Below are 20,955 nucleotides of genomic sequence, written 5' to 3' on the forward strand. Positions count from 1 at the left end.
AGAAGAAATGTTTGTGTTTCACTTTGCTTTCTTCTTAATTAAAAAATAATTACTTAAAGGTTCTCTTTCATAAAGGTTAGCAATGAAGAAAGAATATGTACGTTAGCATATATGCAGATGATGTGGTTCTGATGACTGAGGATGAAAGTGGAATGAAAATTTTTAATATAAGAGTTTGATGCATTGCTATGGTATTCATCTTAATTATGCGAAAGTCTAGCTTATTGATTCAAATATAACCGAATGTTAAGATAAAGTGTGAGTTATGAGAACTACTTTATTTTTTCACTAAAGAATTGAGGCGAATGAAGAGACATCAATTTAATTCCGGCCATGACCAACGCCAACACGAAGCCATTCTTTGGCAAGATGCTATCTCAAAGGGTCACACGAGAGGTCTACGACCAATTGTGATGAACGCCAAGAAAGAAAAGACACGCAAAAATCTACTCAGGCGAAAAGAAATTACGAACTTTAAGAAAAATGAATAAAAATAAATAAGAATTCACAAAAAAAAAATCCTTTAACTCTACTCGAATATCGAAATATTTACTAACAATAGAACTTTAGAATTTCTTTTTTTAATTATATATATACTAAATAAAACAAAGTCTATTTGGCAAGAGGACTTTTTTGTATCAATTCCAAGACACAATATCGAGACGATCTAAATTTTTTTCTACCAGAAGAACCCGATACTATGAATTCCAGATCAATGAAACATTTAATCGTGAAATAAACAGATTGATTTAGTTATTTATAGATTATACGAGAGGATCGTCAGCGTCAAATGCTATGCAACAAACGTTCTTAACCTTTTAAGTTGAAGTCTATCCTAAATTAGATTCCGCGACTTGCAGACAATCACAATAAAATAACCACACACATAACACCAAGAGATTGATGACCTGCAAATAAATCTTCGAGTGCTTTTCGTAGTTCAATACTTCTTTTTAACTTTTTTGCAGTCATAATAGCAACTATTTTGTCGAAAAAAAAATCTTTGTCTAAAGAAATCTTCTTTAAACTTTTGTATTTTTAAGTTCTTTTCAGTGCGATGAATTACCTTTGAAATCTTAGTAAAAGATTAGGTGCTAACAGTAACAATTATAAAAAATTTAATAATTACGAGGATAATAGTTACAAAGCACGATTTTTTCATATTAAGTTTCTATAACCAGTATAACCGAAAGAATAATAGAAAAAATATAATATATAATAATATGTTTATTTGTTAAAGACAATTAGTCCATACAAAGAGATTGCGAAAATTATGACATCACTTTCAAAAATAAAAAAACTCATACTTCACAAAATTAAAGTAGAAACATAACTAAACATACAATTACAGGAATCTCCTTTAAAACGACACACCATATTGAATAATATAAGCTGATTTACAAATGTTCTCTTTCGATTGCTATTGCTTCAATAAATTGGTAAAATTTTTAATGAGTCTCTCTGTGGATCTTCAAGAATATTCATAATAGCTACAGTTTCTGAGGGTTCATCCTCCGCAGAACAAATAAATTTTTTAGAAAAAATATATATTAAAATATATATATTCTTGCAAAAAGAAGGGCTTCTAAGGAAGCAAAAAGGAATCAAAAAAAAGTTACAAACAAACCTCAATCCTTAAAGATAAATGTACACATTTTATTTTTATTATCTAGTTAATCAATTACATCTCCATTTATAAAAAATATATCATCAGATTTTCCCATTATTCTTCTCGAATAAATGACGCAAGGTGCATCATATTTTGTTTCTTGTCGGGCGGATGTATTAAAATATTTTTGTATCTTGACCCTGAGAAAACGTTTATTCCATGAAATTGTTTCTCTGCTTCCTTCGTTACTTCCTCTCTCCTTCTCTCTTGGCAATTTCTAATTGTAGCCTCTGGAATAGTTCCGAGTTCCAGATTCTAAAATAGCGACCTTGAATTATTTCACATTTTCTTTCATTAAAAATTGATCGAGAAATTCGGCTTCAAGTGGATGAAGCTTTTCTCCAGGTATTACAAGACAATGAAGTGGAGATCCTAATTCGACATTTTTCATCTCGAAAATATTGCAGGCAACAATTTTTTGATCCTCGGATCCAACTCGAGCTAAGCCAATTGCTAAACTTTCCTCATCAAAAGCTGAAATCAATAGTTTTTGACAAAAAATTAAAGATTTCATATTTATTTGTTTAATTATCTCAATGAAAGCAAGGCAATTCAGAAATGGACTGTCGGATCTTGATGAAAATTTAACATAAAATTAATGAAGATTTGAGCTTCTAAAAAAAATTATTCTATTGATAAAAAAATTATTTATTGCAAATAGTACATTGTACAACTAGTGGTGAAAGTGAGTGATTTTACGAGCAGCAATCACTCGAGTAAAATCATTCTTTCACCACGAGTTGTACATAACGTTTTCCCTAACGCCTTGCGAGGAAATGCATGTTGGATGTTTTTATAATTGTAACTAACAATTTCATTTTTAATAACATTTTATATTTTCATAAGATTTATAATTAAAAAATACAGTGGTCGATAAATGTATTTCATTTATTGACGAAGGTTGCTTTGGAAATTATATATAAGTTAATAAATAGTAAACACGAAAATAACACAATAAATTTTGTGTGTAAATAAGTTAGTTATTTAGTTAGTTAATTCAGATAGTTTATTTTGTTAATTAGTTAGTTAATTAGTCAGATTAGTTAGTTCAGTTAGTTTAGTTAGTTAGTTTTGTTAGTTAATTTATTAGTTAGTTACTTAGTTTACTCAGTTATTTACTCAGTTTAGTTCGTTTAGTTCATTTAGTTTGCTTGTAAGTTAATTTAGTTACTATTAGTTCGTTAGCTTAGATAATTTAGTTAGTTAGTAAATTAGTAAGTTAATTTAGTTACTTAGTTGGTTAGTTTCTTTAGTTAGTTAGTTGAATTAGTTTAGTTAGTTAGTTCCTTAGTTAATTTAGTTAGTTAGTTCGTTATAGTTTCTTTAGCTAGTTAGTTTAGTTAATTAGTAAGTTAGTTAGTTAATTTAGTTCATTCGTTAGTTTCATTAGCTAGATAGTTTAGTTAATTTTGTTACTTAGTAAGTTAGTTAGTTACTTACTACACAGAATGAAGAAAAATGAAATACTTACCTAAATTAGTCTCGGCATTTCTTTTTCTTTCTATAATTTGAATTAACTGATTAGCGGCCTCAGCAACAGTCATAAATTTTGGAGGCATGTATTCCTTCTTCTTTTTCATAATACTGTCTAAAGTCGGTTCCTTGACCTTAATGTCAAGCAGACATAGTGTATGAAGACCGCGTTTTCGATTTTCCCCTATCTTCTCGTAAAAACTGTCCGGCTGCCAAGTTTCGGTCCAATATGGAATTGACACCACTTCGCCGTATGAATAAAGTTGAAGACCACAACAGCCAATGGCATTCAAAATTGACGCATTGTGAACAATTTCGGTTTTTATGCCCTTTTCCCGGGCTCTCAGTACTAAGTCAGTATGAGTGGTTGCACCAAAAGGATCGCCAACAACGAGAAATGCAACATCTTCATTCTCGGAATTCGATAAAATTTCTTCAGACTCATTTTCAACGAGTTCACGGTCTGCTAATATTAATGGACGTTCGTAAAATTTTTCCTGAAGAAAGAAAAATTTTAATTTATTCTAAATAATTTTAACTCCGAAAGTTAGCTACTTTCGATTCGTACCTAAGAGGCAACAAATTTAGGTTATGTTTATAATTTTTAGAATAAAAATACAAAAAAAATTAATTACTATTGCAAATCATTGATGTTCAATTATTCATTACATCGAAAATATTCCATAAAAGGTGGTTTCAAATCCACATTCTTAAATATGAAATTTTAATCAATAGATAAATGTAATACAAACATAACCTATAATTCTTTTGCTTCTGTTTAGGCACCTCTTTTATTTGAAGCGCGTCACATAATATTCTAATTCTGGTCGAAGGTATTCACACTTATCTGGTTGTAATTTTAATCCCAAATTTTTTATTTTCTATAAGAAATTGTTTAAATTTTGTTTTTTTCAAATGTAAATTAAAAATTACAGTATAAGAATCGTGAGATCCAACTGGACCCAACCCGGCTTTTTATATTTTTAGCTACATGAGTGCTTGGATACAACAAGGGGACGTACGCTCGGCGAGCCGCTTTAAAGTCAGTCAAAGGTACCGTAAAGTGTAAAAAATGAAAATTCAAAATTTTGAATTTTGAAAACTGCCATCTTATAGGAAATAAAAATGCGCATCTTTTTTTTCTTTGAAATTTCTTTGAATAATTAATATTTTTATATGATAATGGAAAAAATGTGATTAATTTTCAATGTTAAATTTCATTGAATTTTAAAATATAAATCGTCGTATCTCCGACAAAAATGAATGAATTCTTTTGATTTTTGGTATACAAATGCATTTGGACCTATAGAAGACGACAATATCACGAAAATGTTAAAAGCAATTAATTGTTTATTGATTTTTAATTGTTAATACTGACCGGTCAAAAATAATTTTTTCTTATCTTTGGCTGCAAAAAGTATGCGGGGAACTTTAAAATTCAAACAACTTCCAGTGAGACATTTGTTTATTACGATGTGAAGAAGTTTTCTGTAAAATTGCAGAAAGATTAGTTTTATATTTACAGAAATACAATAGTTTTAAGAAAAATGCTCGCGCCGCCAACGATCCCTACCGCACAGATTTTAAGGTTAGTTGCACGGTAAAGTTTTATTTATGTATAAATATATGTGTGTAATATTTGCATTGAATTATTTATTAACTATTACATACTATACAACATAGGTATACACTTTTTTAATAATTTTGTAAAATATTATGTGTATGAATATAAATATTACAAATAATTCTAGCAGTATTTAATTAAATTAAGATTAATATCTGTGTTAAAAGAAATGTTTTTATTTTAAACATTATTAAATTTATAAAACGTTTTTAGATGTTAATATTATTGTTTAAAAACTAGGAAAAATTTTTATTTTAAACAATTTTTGACAATTGTGATATTTTGAACTATTATATTTTAATAGATATTATTAGATTATACTAGATTCAACATAGTATGTAATTAAAAAGGACATTAAGTGTTGTTGCAGCATATTGAGTAATAGTTTTAATACATTATAGAGTCGATAAAAATTGAGTTGTAAATAAACGATATACTAACAAAAATAAATATCAGAAATAATCTTAATTTAATTAAATATTGCTAGAATTATTTGTAATATTTTTATTCATACACATAATATTTTACAAAATTATTAAAAAAGTGTATACCTATGTTGTATAGTATGTAATAGTTAATAAATAATTCAATGCAAATATTACACACATATATTTATACATAAATAAAACTTTACCGTGCAACTAACCTTAAAATCTGTGCGGTAGGGATCGTTGGCGGCGCGAGCATTTTTCTTAAAACTATTGTATTTCTGTAAATATAAAACTAATCTTTCTGCAATTTTACAGAAAACTTCTTCACATCGTAATAAACAAATGTCTCACTGGAAGTTGTTTGAATTTTAAAGTTCCCCGCATACTTTTTGCAGCCAAAGATAAGAAAAAATTATTTTTGACCGGTCAGTATTAACAATTAAAAATCAATAAACAATTAATTGCTTTTAACATTTTCGTGATATTGTCGTCTTCTATAGGTCCAAATGCATTTGTATACCAAAAATCAAAAGCATTCATTCATTTTTGTCGGAGATACGACGATTTATATTTTAAAATTCAATGAAATTTAACATTGAAAATTAATCACATTTTTTCCATTATCATATAAAAATATTAATTATTCAAAGAAATTTCAAAGAAAAAAAAGATGCGCATTTTTATTTCCTATAAGATGGCAGTTTTCAAAATTCAAAATTTTGAATTTTCATTTTTTACACTTTACGGTACCTTTGACTGACTTTAAAGCGGCTCGCCGAGCGTACGTCCCCTTGTTGTATCCAAGCACTCACATGAAAGACATTTGAAAACGAATTATCCAAAAAATTCGCAATATTTAAACAAATTCTTATTCTTTAATATTATTTATGTTAAATGCAAAGATAATGTAAATGCATAATTATTTTGAAAATTAATAATAAGGAAATATTAAAAGAAAGAAAATTATAAGTTTGAACCTCAGTTTTATTGGTTTTATTCATAAAGTGTACGTATACAAATGAAAGATAAAAAAAAATAATAAAATTTTAATTTTAAAATTACTCACCAGGGTTTCTTTTCCAACAGTTAAAATTGACGTGTAAGCTTCCAAATAAACCCTCTGACATTTACGGATTATTTCTAAACCTTTGACAGTAACGTCTTTTTCATTTCCAAGGCCTAATCCAATAACGTAAAACATTTTTTCTTGTGAACAAGGTTCTGAAAGAAAAATTAAGTGAAAAAAGAAAAATAATAAGGTATCGGAAAGCACAAACAATAGCAATTTTTTTACCAAACGCTAAGCCAAACGGTTCGTTCTTTTTAAAGGGATGTTTTTCAAACACGTGTTTTTTCATAAACGTCGGACATGAAAAAAATTCTTCCGATTCTATAGTTTCTACTTACCTACACTACTTTTGTCACACTCTGTTGAGAGAGGAAAACAGATGGCGCACATTGTACTTAGAATGTGGGGAATTAGTCTTTATCCTTTGTGACGAGCGACTATTTATCTCACTCGAACATTCTCGATATATGGAATTGCGATAAAAGCGCTAAATTTTAATAAATAAATAAATATAAACAATTTGGTAATTCTATATAATATTTCCCACGGGTTAAAGCGAAAATCTCTGAGATGAAAACAGGAAGTTTCAAGTTGCGCAGACGCGGAACGTGAACCGCTCTCGTCGTTGTAAGACTTGTAACAAACAGCATAATATAGAGACTAGAGTCTGAACTGTACAGTCGTATTATTAAACCGGTATAAGATTACAAATTGTATTTCAATTACTAAGCTAATAAATTAGTAACAAGTTAATTATGGAGTCTTAATTTAATTAATAACAGTGGGAATCATTAACCTTCTGATTTATATAGGTATTATATGTATAATTATTATTTATCCCACAAGAACATATTTCCTCCTTTCTTAAAAAAGACATTGCGAGAAAAAGGTCGAATATATCGAAAAAGGAAATGAGCATTGACAATGTAAAATGTGAAAAGGCGGACTCACATTTCCAAATGAAATTTAGTTCTTTTCCTTTCTTAAAAGACATTATTGCGACAATAGGTCGAATATATCGAAAATTATCGTAAAGGAAAAAGGTAAACTTGTAAATAAACGAGTAGGGGATCAAATCTTTATTAGTATCAGTATCAAAAAAATTAAATAAAAAAAGGTACGAACTATTAATGAAGACTGCAGTTAATTATTATTTACGTTCTTTATTTCCTTAAATCTACTACATTACCATTCAAATAATTTGACAATCATTTAATCAATGGTAAAAAAAAAAGTTTTAAGTAATAAAAATAGAATAAAGCTCTGTTTCAATGAAAAAACATTAAAAATAAAAAATAATAGATATAGAAAGAAAAATTAAATTCTAGCAAAAAAAAAATACAATAAAAATATGAAAAGCAAATTAATTAATGAAAATTCTTCTCTCAAAAACCATTAAAAATTAAGAAAACAATTTTACAAACTAATAAAAAATTTATAAATGGATAAACAATTTGAAAATTTAAAGCAATTTTAATAAAAATAGGAAAAAAATTTAATAAGAAACCACCATAATTATATAATTAAGTATATAAGATAAGAAGTTGAAAAATATTCATTTTAAAAAGGAAATTTTAAGAAACAACCGTTTTAAGACAGAACTCCAAAGAATATTTAAATTAAAATAAAAAAAAAAATTGGTTAATATAATATTAAAAAAAAAGGGTGTACCGTTACAAGAAATATGGTACCTACAATGACTTCGCTGAATATAATTGCAAAAAATGATTGAAAACATAATTTTCACTTCAGCGATATGTGTCTCGTAATAAATTATTTACAAACTTCTAAGTATAGTCTCGTCCAGTTTTCTTTTCTTTTTAAAAAATAAAATTTTTTTCAATCCAAATTCATTAAATTTAAACGTATCAACATGCAAACGCATATATATTTTGAGAAAAAAAGACTTTGACTATATCGTAAATTAAATTAATTCTTTAATTTAATTTTCTTTTTACTTTATATAAAAAAACTTAATAAAATAGTCATTAATATACTAGTATTTTTCACTAGACTAAATTCATTGAAGAAGAAAAAAATGTTGATTCCCGTATCATTAAAGTCTATAAAATATTTTACAAAAAATGATTATTCATTTGTATTTGTAAAATATCGTTTTTTTTCTTGTCTTGCGTTTAATATTTCTTCCGTCTCGTTTCTTTTTCCTTTTTTTCTGGAGACAACTGAAGATCTGTTTTTTTTTTTGTTTCATTTAAAACATTTTTCATTTTAATAAGTTCACAAACTTTCTTTCTTTTTTTTCCTCTTGGCGAGAGAAAAGTTTAACAGAAATGAAACCTTTTTTTTTATATATAAAGTCCTAGGAATTATGTGAACATTGTTTCGTTAAGTTTTGCTTTTTTCGAATGTTAAGGCTAATGGGAAATATTATGTTCTAATTCACTATCTAAAAATTCACTTTCGTGACTTCATTTGCAATTCAAAGCGTCGATTTGTTCGTACACCTTTTAAAATTTCTCTCCTCGCGTTCATTTTCTTCTCACTGAAAAAGAAAAAGAAAATGTGAAACAAAACAAAAAAATAAGTCTCTATAGGAAAAATTTTTTTTTACCTACAGTTACAATAAAAATAATAAATATTAAATTTTTTTTAATTCACCTTGTCATTGATACTGGTTTTTTGCTCATAGTTGCCACAGCTTCATTTTTTCGCAATTTAAATCCAAAACGATTGTAAACACCGTTTTGCACTCGTAATTCGAGACGTTTTCCCATCGCAAGTTCCGGCATTGCTGAAAATAAAGAAAAAAAATTTACATCAAAAACGCAAAAATAAAGAACGAAAAAAAAATGTTTTAAAACACAATTTTAAAAAATGTGCTTAACATAAATAAAAATTTGATACAATACTTTTTTGTACAAATATCAATAAAAAGCGATTTTAAAATACTAAAATTCATAGAAATTAAATTGTTTGAATTAATTTTAATCGTTTAAAACTTTAGATTATCTAAAAAGTCGATTTAAATTATAAAATTCAAAAATATGGAAAAAATTTTAAGAAAAAAAGTTTATTTTTTCAAAAAATTAATAAATTATTAGAAATTTCAAATAAAAGTTCTAGTAGAAAGTAAAAAATATTTTTAAATTAAGTAAAATATTGAAATTAATAAAGTGAATAAAAGGAAATTCAAGTTAATAAAAATATATAAATACCAATTGAATCATACAAATTATAGATAAAAGATGCGATTTTTGTTAAAAAATTCGAAATAGAAACAGAAAATGAAACAAAAATATTACATTTTGTGCCACTCAGTATGGGATTAACCATTGCAACATGTCGATCGGCAACTCTTTTTTTTGCATCGACAAGTGATTCCATTTTTTCGAAATTCTTTTTATGAATTTCAGCGAAATTGGGAATTTTTCTCGGCACCGGCGTTTTTGTGTCTAAAAATTCAAAAAATAACAGAAAATATGAACAGAAAAAAACGAAAATAATAAAAGTCTAAATAATAAGAATTATTTAAAAATAATAAAAATAAAATACTGAATTTGCGATTAGTAAAGAATTACCAGCTTTCTTCTCGGAGGCAACGGACATTCTCGGTCGACTGAGTCGATTCACTGAAGCCATTTGTGTTTTATGATCTGATTTAACATTCGAGTTGACATTCGAATTGAATGTTCTTTTGTTTGCCGGCGTTCTTGGCGTTCCTTCAATAACTGAAACTGAACTCGATCTTCGTCTTTGATTTTGATCCATCAATGATTTTGTTACTCTTTGGGGTGATTTTGATTTACTTCTCACTTCCGAACTCCTTCTCAATGAAGATCTATGACCTGGTGTTCCTGTTCTGAATTTCACTGTATTCTCCCTTGGATCATTACTCTCGGCAAAACGCACTTTTTTATTCTCCACTTCGTTCCTGTACACATTAAATTATTCAATAAGTTCATAAAAAAAATTAAAGCAAATTATTTTGTTTATAGAAAATATTGTTAGTTAATATTAATTAACTAGCAAATGATACGCGCGAAACGCGGTATTCCACTTATTATTTTGGAAATTAGAAAATTTTATATTTTCAAGAATGAACATCAATTTTTGAATGATTACAGATTTCAAATTTTATATTTTATAAATTTTCTATATTAATAATCGTTGTATTCCGGTAATCAGTTCGCAGTTTGAAGATAGTTGCTGTTTGCTTTTCAGTTTCCTAACTTTTTAAATAATATTTTTCTTTCTAAATGTTTATAAAATTAATGTACTGAAAATCATTAAATTCTTGTAAAGTATTTATAAAAAAAATTTGAAAATAATTCAATCTTATGAAGAATTTAATTATTTTCAATAATTGTAATAAAATTCTTTAGTCAATTTATAAATAATAAAAATCTTCGAAAAAAATTCAATTATTTTTATATAAATAATAAAATTCTTATCCGGATTTCACTTATTTTCAATTTCATTTTTCATTGATTTCCTTGAAAACTTCAATTATTTTTAAACTTTTGTAAAAATTCTCCGAAAAAATTCAATTATTTTAAAAAATAATTAAATTTTTCACAGAAGTTCAATTATTTAAAACATTTTTAATAAAATCCAATTCAAAAATTTAATTATTTTTAAAAATAATGAAATTTTCGCCGGAATTCAATTATTTTAAAGAAACACAATTTTAGTTGAATTCCAAGGAAAATTAAATTATTTTAAAACTTTTTTTTACAATTCATCGAAAGAATTCAATAATATCAACAAATAGTATCTATATTTTTCACAGGAAATCAATTATTTTAAAGACAATTTTAATCAAATTCTCAAAAATTTACTTATTTTACTAATTTTTGCAAAAATTTAATTATTTGTAGAAATAATAAATTTTTTCGCAGGGATTCAATTATTTAAAAGTTTTAATAAAATTCTATTCAAGAATTCAATTATTTTCAGAAATAATTAAATTGTCAATTTACTGAAAATCATTGAAATTTTGTAAAGTATTTAAAAAAAATTTGAAAATAATTGAATTATTACCAAGAATTTTAAAAAAGTAATTGAATTTAAATAATATTTTTAAAAATAATTGTATTCTTTCGAGAAATTTTAATTAAAACTGCATTGAAAATAATTGAATTGTTCTAAAGAATTTTATTATTCATGAAAATAAGGAAATTATTGCTACAGATTTTATTAAAATTTTTGAATAATAATAAAGAAGAAAATTTAATATTATGTACTTAATAAGTGAATTCTCTAAATTTTAAATCTGTAATCATTCGAAAATTGATGTTTATTCTTGAAAATAAAGTACTTAATATTACATTTTTTTTATTATTATTATTTAAAAATTATAATAAAATTTGTCACAAGAATTTCATTATTCTCATGAATAATAAAATTCTTTAGAGCATTTTAATTATTTTTAATACAATTTTAATAAAGTTTCTCGAAAAAGTACAATTATTTTTAAAAATATTAATAATATTCGATTATTTTCAAGAATTTTAGTATAAATTTAATTATTTTCAATAATTTTAATGAAATTCTTTTAAAAAAATCATTATTTTCCAAATTTTTAGTAAAATACATTCAAAATATTCAGTTATTTTAAAAAATTTGGATAACATTTTTTGAAATTCTTGTCAAGAATTCAATAATTATTTTTGTAAATAATAAAATTCTTATAAGAAATTCAATTATTTTCAACTACAATTTTAATTAAATTTTTAGGAAAAAATTATATTGAAGATAATTTTCATAAAATTTCTCAAACATGTTCATTTATTTTTAAAAATTGTAATATAATTTTTCTAAACAATTCAATTATTGTTCTCAAAAGTTTTGAATAAAATTCTTAGTAAATTTAAATTTTTTACGAAATTTAATAAATTTTTAAAAAAAATAAAATTATTTACAAAAATTCTAATAAAATTGTTTAAAAGAATTTAATTTTTCATGAATAATTTTAACATAATTTAATAGGAAAATCGCTAATTACAATTAATAATACATAATCACGATTATATTAAAAAGTTAAAAGAAATTCTTCTTAAAATTTCATTATTTTCAAAATTTTCAATAAAAATTATTGAAGAAAGCTTTATTATCTTCAAGAGAATTGAAATTAATTCTTCAAAACAATTCAATTATTTTAAATAAAGAATTTTAATAAAATTCTTGTCAAGAATTAAATTATTTTCAATACAATTTTAATTACATTTTCTCGAAAGAATTCGATTATTGAAAAAAATGTTGATAACATTCTCGAAATGAATTCAATTATTTTCAAATCTTTTTATAAATACTTTACAAAAATTCAATGATTTTCAGTAAATCGACAATTTAATTATTCCTGAAAATAATTGAATTCTTGAATAGAATTTTATTAAAACTTTGTTAAATAATTTAATCCCAGCGAAAAAAAATTTTTGAGGAGAATTTTATTAGAATTGTATTTAAAATAATTGAATTCCAGCAAAAATTTCATTATTTTTAAAAATAATTTAATTCTTGACTTGGATTTTATTAATAAGTTTTTTAAATAATTGAACTCCTGTGAAAAATTTAATTACTTTTTAAAATAATTGAATTTTCTCGTAGAACTTTTACAAGATTTTTAAAAATAATTGAAGTTTTCAAGGAAATCAATTAAAATTGTATTGAAAATATGTGAAATCCTGATAAGAATTTTATTATTTATATAAAATTCAATTATCCGGATAATGATTTTCAGTACATTAATTTTAAAATTGAAAACATTTTAAAGAAAAATTATTTAAAAATTTAAAATTAAAAACCAAAGAAAAAAAAATTCTCACCGTTTTGCATTGGCAGGTGATGATCTCTTCATTGCTTTTTTAGCCTTCAATCCCGGTGTTTTTGGCTCGTCAAGTTCATAAGTTCCATCCTTGTCCTTATCATCCACCTGCGAAATATCCGATTCGAAAACATCGCTCATATTAATAAGTGACGTGTCACTCATTTCAGGTTCCGATTCATTTTCAATTCCAGAACGATTTTTCCGACCCCTGTATTTTGGTGTTGAGGATTTTTTTCTCAATAAAGCCGTTGACTCCTCGAGGCTTGCTGTCAAATTTAAAGAACGACGTAATGACACTGAGGGAGATAAGAGTATTCTATTGTCCTTATTTGATCTTCGTTTTGAAGATGATTTATTTTCCACTGGTGAATCGAGAATAATTTTTTTCACCGAACTGCTACGATTTCTTGGTGAAGTGATTGTTGTATTTATCACACTGCCAATTGAGTTTGATCGTCTTGGACTTAATTTGCCAAGGCTTTTGGGTGATTTTGGTGAACCACCACCACCACCACTTCTTCGAGTTGATGAATTCACTTTTTCTAAAATCACAACAGCAACTTTCGACGTTTTTACTGGCGATTTTCTTATTTTCGAGACTGGCAATGAAAGTTTCGCTGGTCTTGGTGAGATTTTCTAAAATGAAAGATGTAAAATTATAGTTTAGAAATGTTTTCACTTTGATTAAAGATTCATTTTTTAATACATGAGGTCAAAAACAATTCCTCTTAACTATTTTATATTCTATATTATTTTAATTAAACAAATTGAGAATAATTAAAATTTCTTGAAATTGAATCATTTATAAATGATTCAATTATTTTAATTAAAAAAATATATATTCAAAAATTTAACTGATGTCATAAAATTTGAATAAAAAGTTTTCAAAGACTAATTTTTTCAGAATTTTTAATTAAAATTGTTTGAAATTTAAATTTTCTATACAATTTCAAATTAAAACCTTTTAAATTTAATAATTTTACAAAATTTCGATTATTTGTCAATTCTTCAATTAAATACATATATATTAGAAAATAAAAACTTAAAATAATTTAAAAAAAAAATTCAATTAAACTTTTTTAAAAAAAATTAATTCTACAGAAATTAATTACTTAATTTTTAAATCAACTTTTATTAGAAAATTCTAAGCGAATTCAATTATTTAAAAACAAAAATAAAGAATTTATTGAATAATCGAATGTTTCCTCAAATTGAAATTTCATAAAGAATTTTATCAACAAATTGTTGAATAATTCAATTCTTTTGACGGATTTTAATAAAATTTTTGAAGAATAATTACATTTTTCGAGGAATTCGATTAAAATTGTATTAAAAATAATTGAAATTCTGCGATGAGTTTTATTATTTATGAAAATAATTGAATTCATAAAAATAATTTTATTATTTTTTTAAAATAATTGAATCCCTATGAAAAATTTTATTATTTATGAAAATAATTTAATTGTTGCGAAAGAAATTTATAAAAAAATTTGTAAATAATTGAATTCTTTTGACGAATTTGAATAAATTTTTTAAGAATAATTACATTTTTCGAGGAATTCGATTAAAATTGCATCAAAAATAATAGAAATTCTGCGATAAGTTTTATAATTTATAAAAATAATTGAATCTCTGTAAAATATTTTAATATTCATGAAAATAATTGAATTTTGGAGAAGAATTTGATTAATTTTAAAGTTAATTGAAATTTTGACGTAGCATTTTAAAAAAATTTTTGAACATAATTGAATTTCTGTGTAGAATTTTATTACTTTTGAAAATTATTTTGAAAATAATTGAATGCCTGCAAAGGATTTTACTATTTATAAAAATAATTGAATTATTGAGAAGAATTTTACTATTAAGAAAAATAATTGAAATGTTTCAAACAATTTATTAAAGTTTTAAGAAATAATTAAATTGTTATGAAGAATTTTATAGAAATATTTTATAATAATGCAATTTTTTCTAAAAATTCAATTAAAGTTGTTTCGAAAATAATTGAATTCATCACAAGAATTTTATTATTTTTTGAAAATAATTGAATTCTTTCAATTTTTTTGACGAATATATTTAAAAATTGCATTGAAAGTAATTTAATCTTTATATAGAATTTTTTAAAAATATTTTGAGAATAATTAAATTATTTTATTAATTTATAAAAATAATTGAATTTTTTCGAAGGATTTATTAAAATTTTAGAAAAAAATTGAATTTTTTCGAAATATGTTAAAAAATTTTTTTTAAAAATTGAATTCTTCCGAGGAATTTAATTAAAATTGTTTTGAAAATAATTGAATTTTTGTAAAGATTTTACTATTTTAAAAAATAATTGAATTGTTTAGAAGGATTTTTAAAAATTTTAGAAAATAATTGCATTCTTTCGTGAAATTATATTAAAATTTTTGAAGATATGAACAGTAATAATTAATTTTGTACTTAATAAGTGAATTTTTTAAATTTTGATTATGAAATTATTCAAAAGAATTTATATTTGAAAGTAAAAAATTTTGTAATTTGCATAACAATAATAAATTGAACACCACGTTCCGCGCGTAATATTTGCTAGTTTTTAATATTGTATTATTTAATATTTTAAAATTATTATTTAACTTCTTCGTGTATTCTAATTATTGTTTTCTGTATTTTTTTTATAGACTCTCCTGAAGAAGAAATCTTATTGATTTCGAAAAGTAGGAGTATTTTTTTGTTTTAAAAAACCGAATGTATTCGTGTAATTTATTACCTTCTATTCTAATCAAATCAAACTTGGAAGTGAAAATTTGTTCAATAATAATATTTTAATTAAAATAAAAATACCTTTGAAACTGAACTCCTTTTTGTACTCGATTTTGGTGATTTCACAGGAATTGGCGTTTTCTTCGGGGAAATTAATGTTTTCGGCGAAGGCGTCTTTTTCTTCGGTGAAACTAATCTTATTTTCGATGGCGAAGGCGTTTTCTTCTTCGGTGAAATTAATCTTATTTTCGGCGATGGCGAAGACGTTTTTTTCTTCGGTGAAATTAATCTTATTTTCGATGGCGAAGGCGTTTTCTTCTTCGGTGAAACTAATCTTATTTTCGGCGATAGCGTCTTCTTTTTCGGTGAAACTAATCTGATTTTCGGCGATAGCGTCTTCTTTTTCGGTGAAACTAATCTGATTTTCAGCGATGGCGTCTTCTTTTTCGGTGAAATTAATTTTACTTTCGGCGAAGGAGTCTTTGTTTTTGGTGAAAGTAATTTTTTCGGCGATGGTGAATTTTTCATTGGCGATGATAATTTTTTCGTTGGCGATTTTATTAATTTAACAGGCGATATTTTTACGGGTGAAATTGAATTCCTTTTTGTCGTCTGTTTTAATCGTGGTGTAATTGCCGTTTTCTTTACACTCAATGCTGAAGCAATACTTCTTCTTGTGTTTCGTTTAATTGATTTTTTGACGATTGGTGAATTTTTTTTCGGCGACGGTGTCTTTTTTGGTGGTGAGGTGAATTTTTGTTTTGCCAATGCCGAAACTTTTGGTGATGTCGGTGTCTTTGGTTTTGTTTTTGATGAAATGAGTTTTGAATCATCGGACGACGATGATGATGATGATGATGTGGGAGAATTTTTAATGACAAGTTTTCGTGGTGTTTTTAATAGTTTCATTGGTGTGTTGGAATGAGTTTTTGGTGAACCAAGATTAACAGGTGAACGTCTTGGTGTTTTCTTTGATCTGTGAGGCGATAATGTCACTGCGATTGGACTACTTTTTGGTGTTGTATTCATTCGTTTCAGTGAATTTACAGTTTGCGATGAATTTACTGGACTATCGTCTTCGCTTATTAGTGAATTATTCTTTCGTCTTGTTATATTTTTTGAGCTCACACTCGTTGAAAATGATTCGTCTTCTGTTAATAATGAATCATCGGATTTTACCGGCTTTCTGCGTGTTGATTTTTTCGTCACACTCTTAGTTCGATTTTCTTCCGTGTCACTTGTTGGTTTTGCTTTTGCAGCACCTGGAAATTTTACAATTTTTAATTTCTGCACGGTGAGTCTCGATAAAGTTCAACCCAAAAGTCTTGCCACTAAAAATTTTTTTTCAGATATTTGTTCACACGTGAAATTAGAATATTTTTCGCCTAAAATGAAAATCATCTGTCGAGGGTTTTTAAAATGAACTCGATTTTTCTCGTTTTTTTTTGTAGGTTAATTGCTGTTATTTAATTAAAAATTGAGATATTAAATTTATTTTTTTTATTTCTCTCCTTTAAGGTCTCGTGAACAATTTCCCATAGATGAAAATTTAAAATTTAAATCTTAAAATTTTAAGAAATAACCCAAAAGTCGCAAAAAAACAAGATTTTTTGAGAATTTTTTTAAAACACAATTAATAACAAAAATAAATCTTCGTCTATGGGAAATTGTTCACGAGACTTTAAAGGAGAGAAATAAAAAAAATAAATTTAATATCTCAATTTTTAATTAAATAACAGCAATTAACCTACAAAAAAAAAACGAAAAAAATCGAGTTCATTTTAAAAACCCTCGACAGATGATTTTCATTTTAGGCGAAAAATATTCTAATTTCACGTGTGAACAAATATCTGTAAAAAAATTTTTAGTGGAAAGACTTTTGGGTTGAACTTTATCGAGACTCACCGTGTCTGTGTTGCCTTTAAAATATAGAGAAAGAAAAATTTTTTTTTAAATATTTCAAAATACTTTAATTATTACTTAGAAAATTTTTTATTAGTTAGAAAAAATTTTCAAAAAATTCTTGATATTATTTCCTGCAATTCCAGAGTTGCCACAAATATTTAATTTTATTTTTCCCTGATTTCCAGACAAAATTTTCTCTTTTTCCCTGACAATAAAGAATATTCTGATTCACTCTAAAAATTATTAGATACTCAAAAAAACATTCTATTACATTTACTTACGAATTTCTTAAATTATAAAATTATTCGCGAACATCAATAACTAAATTTTTAAATAAGTATTTAATTATTATTTTTCCATAGGAATTAAAATTCTTCAAAACATTCAAATTCAAACATTTTTAAAATGCAACAACTTATAAGAATATTATTATAAAACATGAAGATATCAATTACTCCGAGTCAAATAATGAAATTCTTCGCTGAAATTCGAAAAATTTTTAAAATTTACATTTTTAATACAAGTTTTCAAAAGAATATAATTATTTAAATAAAATGTAATGAAATTCGTTGCATAAATGCAATTATTTTTACAAGTAAAAGAATTTTTCACATGAATTCAATTATTTAAAAAAAATTGATAAAATTCGTTGTAAGAATTCCATTATTTTCATAAATTATAAAATTTTTCTGAGAATTTCAATTATTTATAATTCAATTTAAAGTAAATTCCTAGAAAAATGGAATTATTCTCTTAATTTTTTTGTAAGAATTTAATTACATTTCACGAATATAATGAAATTCTTCGTTGAAATTCAAATATTATAACAATCTTTTTTAATAAAAGTTCTTAAAAATATTCAATTATTTAAAAAAATGTAATAAAATTCGATGCAGGAATTCAATTATTTTCATAAATAATAAGATTCTTTAAAAAAAAATTCAAAAAAAAAATTCTTTACATTATTTCTATTATTTAAAAAAAAATTTAAAAAAATTCATTGCAAGAATTCACTTACTTTCATAAATTAATAAAATTCTTCACAGGATTTGAATTATTTTTAATACAATTTTAAGTAAATTCGTCGAAAAATATCACTATTTTCAAAAATTTTGTTAAAATTCTTCGAAAGAATTCAAGTATGTAATAATATTAAATAATATTAATATTCAATTATTATCTAAAATTTTAACTAATACTCATTTTGAAATCAATTTTTATTGGAAAATTCTACAAGAATTCAATTATTTAAATACGAAAATAAATAATTTATTGAATGAATGAATGATTTCGAAACTAAATTATCATAAAGAATTTTATCAACAAATTTGAATTTTTTAGAGAAATTTTAATAAAATTTTCAAGAATAATTGAATTTTTCGAGGAATTCAATTAAAATTGTATTAAAAATAATTGAAATTCTATGATGAATTTTATTATTCATGAAAATAATTGAATTTTTGTAAAAAATGTTATATTTATGAAAATTTATGAGAATTTTTTTTAATTTTTGAACATAATTGAATTTCTGCGAAGAATTTTATTACTTTTGAAAATAATTGAATTTCTGCAATCATTTGTAACTTCTCCAAAATTCAATTTTTTCCAGTTACTTAAATAAAAATCCCTGACTTTTCCATAAATTCCCTGATTTCCCTGACCTGTGGCAACCCTGAATTCTTATAATTTGTACAATTTGCAAAAATTTATAAATTTAATTATTTTGTAAATACAATTTTAAACTTCAATTTTATCAAATTATCTGCAAATTTTTATTTTAAAAGCAAATGTTTTCAAATGTTTAATTCAATTTTTCTTTAAATTTTTATTTAGTAATAAATTTTTTTAAAAATTATCTTTAAATGTTTATTTTTAAATCAAATGTTTTCCATTTTTTTAATTCAACTGAAATTAAATTTATCTTCTAATTTTTATTTAGAGAAATTAAATTTTTTAAATTTTATTTCCTGCAGTTCTTATAATTTGTAAAATTTGCAAAAATTTTGTTCAAATAAATTAAAAATAAATAAATATTTATTCCTTCATTTTGTACCTATAAATATTTATTTTTTGTAAAATAGAAATAAAATATGTATCAAAAATAATTTTTCTTGTTTTATTTACTTTTAAGAATTAAAATAAATTTTTATTGAATTCAAAATAATAAAAAACGATATAAAAAATTTTGAAAAATCCAAATACATACGAGTCGTTCGTCGTCTTTTCGGAGGCGTTTCTTTCGGAGAAATAACATTTTTCTTTGTCTTTTTTGCTGTATCTGGAGTGGAATTATCATGTTTAATAACCCCTGGAAAAAAAATAGAATTCAATTTTTTTTCTACTGTCAAAATTTTATAAACTAAAAATTTTCCTTATTTCTACTACCTAAAGAAAAAACTTTTTAAAAAAATACGAAAGAGTCAAAAAGATGAAAAATAAAATAAAGGAAACTTTTTCTAGTCGACATTCTTTCTATAGAAAAAAAATAACGTTAAATATAAACATTCCAAAGGGAAGTAATCCTATTTTCTTGTTTTTAATTAAAAAAAGACGAAATAACTAAAAAAAAACATTTAAAACCTCAATTATAATTAACGAAATTAATAAAGAATGGTGTAATATTTTTTTTAATAAATAATTTCTGTCATGAAAATTATGAAAATATAATCCTATAATAGGTAAAAATCCTCTTTTCCCTACTGGCATTTACAAAACAATGTTTTTATTGTCGAAGGCGCGAAAGCAGACGCCATTTCTGGTGGGAACGCATCCCGCCTAAACAACATTGTTTTGCTCGTCAGCAGCATACGAAAGATTTTTCCAGCTCTCCTCTTTGATGTGCGCTATATTTCTCACTCTTTTATATATACAAAAAAATACAATATATGAAAAATTAACCGTCAATTGGGGTTATGTTTCTCTCACCTCTCCGGGTTCTCCTCGGCGACATTTTTTCTTTTCTTTATTCACGCTTTTGATATTTTCACCACGGGAGAAAATTCTCACTAACACACAAAATATTACAAAAATTCTCTAAAATTATTAGGTGTCACGTTATAACAGAAACAACAACTCAACAAACAACAACCGCGCTTATGCCTCCTTTTAAAACCGTCGATCGAGAGGCGCTGATTGGAATTTCTTTCCTTATTCTGTCATCAGAGGCGCTGTTGTTTGTTCTGTTTAAAAATTTGAACATCGTTCAGGTGCGTACACAAATATTCTCCACCCCCTCACCTAATACTTTCAAAGAAATAA

The 20,955-nt window shown here is 24.5% G+C and overlaps 2 protein-coding genes across 4 annotated transcripts; both read right to left on the reverse strand.

Moving 5' to 3' along the window:
* Positions 1–1,635: 1,635 nt before the first annotated feature.
* LOC122498388 (diphthine methyl ester synthase) lies at positions 1,636–6,894 on the reverse strand. Of its 3 annotated transcripts, none has more exons than XM_043606083.1 (4): positions 6,605–6,894; positions 6,264–6,418; positions 3,141–3,639; positions 1,636–2,143 (listed from the first exon to the last, which is right to left on the reverse strand). In XM_043606083.1, the coding sequence occupies exons 1-4, from the start codon at positions 6,654–6,656 to the stop codon at positions 1,944–1,946; spliced, it is 906 nt and encodes a 301-aa protein (XP_043462018.1). In that variant the 5' UTR covers positions 6,657–6,894; the 3' UTR covers positions 1,636–1,943. The 3 variants fall into 3 exon arrangements, with proteins under 3 accessions (XP_043462018.1, XP_043462016.1, XP_043462017.1); XM_043606081.1 differs by having other exon boundaries at positions 6,492–6,633; XM_043606082.1 differs by lacking the exon at positions 6,605–6,894 and adding an exon at positions 6,504–6,577.
* Positions 6,895–7,879: 985 nt separating this feature from the next.
* LOC122498389 (serine/arginine repetitive matrix protein 2-like) lies at positions 7,880–20,827 on the reverse strand. The gene is made up of 8 exons (XM_043606084.1): positions 20,623–20,827; positions 19,904–20,005; positions 15,874–17,054; positions 13,052–13,689; positions 9,806–10,158; positions 9,530–9,679; positions 8,886–9,018; positions 7,880–8,769 (listed from the first exon to the last, which is right to left on the reverse strand). Exons 1-8 carry the CDS (start codon positions 20,645–20,647, stop codon positions 8,682–8,684), a joined length of 2,670 nt encoding a protein of 889 aa, XP_043462019.1. The 5' UTR covers positions 20,648–20,827; the 3' UTR covers positions 7,880–8,681.
* Positions 20,828–20,955: the final 128 nt, after the last annotated feature.

The sequence above is a fragment of the Leptopilina heterotoma genome, unplaced genomic scaffold (assembly GCF_015476425.1).
Source record: "Leptopilina heterotoma isolate Lh14 unplaced genomic scaffold, ASM1547642v1 Lhet_15, whole genome shotgun sequence".
Lineage (NCBI taxonomy): Eukaryota > Metazoa > Arthropoda > Insecta > Hymenoptera > Figitidae > Leptopilina > Leptopilina heterotoma.